Source organism: Myotis lucifugus, unplaced genomic scaffold, assembly GCF_000147115.1.
Source record: "Myotis lucifugus unplaced genomic scaffold, Myoluc2.0 scaffold_422, whole genome shotgun sequence".
NCBI lineage: Eukaryota > Metazoa > Chordata > Mammalia > Chiroptera > Vespertilionidae > Myotis > Myotis lucifugus.
Window position 1 is genome coordinate 227,837 of NW_005871470.1, and position 3,682 is coordinate 231,518.

Sequence of the window (3,682 nt, forward strand, 5' to 3'; positions counted from 1 at the left end):
TTTCTAGTTTGCTAGCTGGCTTGACTGCCCCGCCTCAGGCCCAGGGCCTTCTGCAGTCACACTGAGCGGGTGGGACCCAGCGCTCCAAGGAAGGAGTCGTTACCTAAGGTGGAGGATCTGCCTGTATCACTGACATGTACATTGTTACCATATTTGGGTTGCAGGGTTTCAACTCCCTACTCTCTCCTTCATTAGTGTATAGAATTCAATAGCTTTATTAAAAAGAAGAAAATATAGAGAAAAGCTAAATGAAGTCAAATTTATTTTTTATTTTTATCAACCAACAAATAGGGAAAAATTTATACTGCTAATAAAGATAAATGACATTCCCTTTTTCAAAATTTACACAATGCCATGAAATTATCTAACTTTTAATAAGGGGAAGCTGAATTTGGTGTACGAACTTAAGAAGTAGTGTTATAAAAAATTTAATTTTATTCTCCTTCAGTTCCAGAGAGTTCCACTCCTTATAATATTTATTAATAACACCAGGAAAAATTAGGAAATTTCTTTTTAAGGTCATTTACCATTTCAACCTTCCTTTTCAAGTTTCATAAACGAACTACTTAAAATTCACTCTTGGCAGTCTCAAAAACACACACCACATCTCCTGGATCATACTCCTATAGTAAAATTCCAAAGTGAATCAGTTTTAATTTATTTCCAGCAGATGCAACACATATTTTATATACACATTTTCATTTAAAATTAAGGTTTTTGGCACAGAATCCCAGGCCTGTAGTTTTCAAATGGTGTCTCCACTGCTTTCCACCGACCAACTAGGGGGAGTTTGGAAGGAAACGGTGCTCTCATGCCTGGATCTTGTATGTATAAGCGCTCCCCTCTGCCTCCCACCACAGCCCATCAGTGTCCCGAGCCTTCAGAGCATGAGAATAAAGGCTAGAATAGTTACTTCTGCACATCGGTGGGGGAGAAGATGGGGGCAGAGAGCCGCTGCCAAGGTTCCTAAGCACTGTGTCTTTAAATTTATGCATGTTCCCCATCAGTAATACTGCGGCCACGCCTACCCTTTGCTGTACCTCCAGTGTGAATCCGTGGAGCTACACGAGTGGCTTAATTCATGTCCAAACCCAGACATTTAGAATCTTGTTCCAGTCACGTTTGAAAGACGGTTATTGTTTTTTCCAGAAAAACTGTCCAAGAAAATCTGCATATAAGAGACGGAAACTCAAGTCATCTTTAATGCTTATGTCCCACTGCTTGCTCTTCCTGCTGTGCTTTTAAAAGTACTCAGGTGAGTAGAGTCCATTTTTATATGAAGAATTGAGTTCCCCCTTTATTTAGCGGGGGGGGGGGGGGGGGAGTAAAAACTTACAAACTAGTGCAAAATAACAGATCTCCCACACTCTCCAAAGTGCTTCCTGCCTGAGTAAAAGTCAAACCTGAAGTCTAACCAACCTGTTAAACACTGAATACTATTATATAAACTTTCCATCTTGTCTGCTAAAGCCTCTGGAATCAACGTTCCCGAATGCGCTACAGAAACATTCCCAAGCAGATGGGCACAGATGGGCGTGAAGGGGACGCTCCTGCCTCCTCCTCCAGCATCTCACACTCTAACCGGCCCACGCATTTCAGCAGGTGCTGCACTGGCTCCCCGCCTGCCAGAGGCCCCATAGTGTCCCTCCATTGAAGCTGCCCCCCGTCTGTCACACCCACAGACGGGTGTCACCCACACAGCCTTTCTCTTTGCACCATTTACACACGAAGAGGCGATGGAATCCATATGTCACCCCAACACACATAGAATGAGGAACAAATAAAAACCAGCTGATTTTCATTCTTCCTGGGTGGGGCTCGGAGCTGTCCCCCAGCTGCTCGTGAGCTCAGAATGGAGCCAGGGAGGCTGGGCTCTGCACGACGGCCACCAGGAGCCCCCGACCACCAGGAGCCCCGGCCACCTGAAGCCCCCGGCCACCAGGAGCGCCGGCCATCAGGAGTGCTGGCCACAGGAGCCGCCGCTACGCCTCAGGAAGATCTTCAGAGTATTTTTAGGGCCATTCACTTAAAAACTGACCACAGATAAACATACTTTTTCATAAATAAAATTTGAGGCATATGCGTATATTAAAATTTTCACCGACAAGGGTGTGCTAAAAATGTCAAGTTCAGTCATTCAAGTTCAATGAAGGCACACATTTTTTTACTCAGCTCTGCAAAAACTACAACTGCTCACAACTCATAAAAGACATTTCACCGGACTTTTTCTTGTTGACTTTCCACTTCTTGGGATAGGCAATCGGCTCGTTAATCAAAGGCGTGACTCCACTCTCCAGGAGAGGATGAGGCCTGGGGGGTCGACCTGGGTCCTGCGTCTGTTTGGAGCAGTGACAGTGGCGCTGGCCGCAGGGCCTTTCCTGCTAGGGCCGCTCACTCCCCCAGCGAGCCTTGTGGCCTCCAGGCTCTGAGGCCCTTCGGACCAGCCTGGGGGGCGGCTTGGGTCGCTGGCTCTCAGTCGTGGGGCCCTCCTGCCCGGGGCCTAGCTGGCCATGGGGGAGCAGGGGCTGCCGCAGCGCGCCTGGGGTCTGCGTGGCCCCCTCCCTGCGGTGGGGTGCCGGGGTGCAGGGCTGTCGGGCCGCATCGACGTCCACCTCGTTCTTCCACTCCATCCTGCAGGCCTGGGCCGCTTTCTGTGAGAACTGCTCCGGCAAGAAGCGCCTCGTGCGGGGCTTCAAGTTGAGGACAGTGGTCCCGGCATCTGCGTCCGAGTCACTGCTGTTGCCACCTGCACAGAGCAGAAGGTCAGCAGGGAACGCGCTTCAGAGGAGGGTCCCCGATGGCAGTGCTAAGGGGTCTGGTGTGAGGCAGGCTCCCCCCCAAATCCCATTGAAAGCTGGGCACCTTCCTGGCCCCCAGCCCTCAGGCTACCCCCGGGCATTCCGCAGATGGCGCGGAGCTCTGACATGTGCCGGCACTGACCTCAGCTCTAACGACACCCACCTATGAACCTCCCCTCACGTCACCCATCTCACATGAAGGGACTGAGGCTCAGGGGTCAGTGTGGTGGAGTCTGTTGGCACCGAGAGCAGCCTGGGCTGTGTGCCACCTGCCCCAGGACCTGCCCCCGGACCTGCCCCAGGACCTGCCCCCGGACCTGCCCCAGGACCTGCCCCAGGACCTGTCCCAGGACCTGCCCCTGGACCTGCCCCAGGACCTGTCCCAGGACCTGCCCCAGGACCTGCCCCAGGACCTGCCCCCGGACCTGCCCCAGGACCTTGCCCCAGGACCTGTCCCAGGACCTGCCCTAGGACCTGCCCCAGGACCTGTCCCAGGACCTGTCCAGGACCTGCCCCAGGACCTGCCCTAGGACCTGTCCCAGGACCTGTCCTAGGACCTGCCCCGGACCTGCCCCAGGACCTGTCCTATGACTTGCCCTAGGACCTGCCTAGACTGTCCCAGGACCTGCCCTAGGACCTGCCCCAGGACCTTGCCCAGGACCTGCCAAGGACCTGTCCCCGGACCTGCCCTAGGGACCTTGTCCCAGGACCTTGCCCCTAGGACCTGTTCCAGGAACCTGCCCCAGGACCTGCCCCCGGACTCTGCTCCAGGACCTGTTCCAGGACCTGTCTTAAGAACTGTCTCATGACCTGGCCCAAGGACTTGTCCTCAGACCTGTTCCAAGATCTGCCCCAGGAACTCTTCCCGGGACTTGTTCCCAGGA

General features: G+C 52.9%; 1 protein-coding gene across 1 annotated transcript in view; it reads right to left on the bottom strand.

Moving 5' to 3' along the window:
- Positions 1-1,944: 1,944 nt before the first annotated feature.
- LOC102437948 (sodium/hydrogen exchanger 2) overlaps positions 1,945-3,682 on the bottom strand; it is a 20,568-nt gene continuing 18,830 nt past the window's right edge. The window contains exon 6 of the mRNA XM_023743988.1: positions 1,945-2,746. Coding sequence (XP_023599756.1) covers positions 2,382-2,746 — 365 coding nt within the window. The 3' untranslated portion in view covers positions 1,945-2,381. The remainder of the gene's footprint in view (positions 2,747-3,682) is intronic.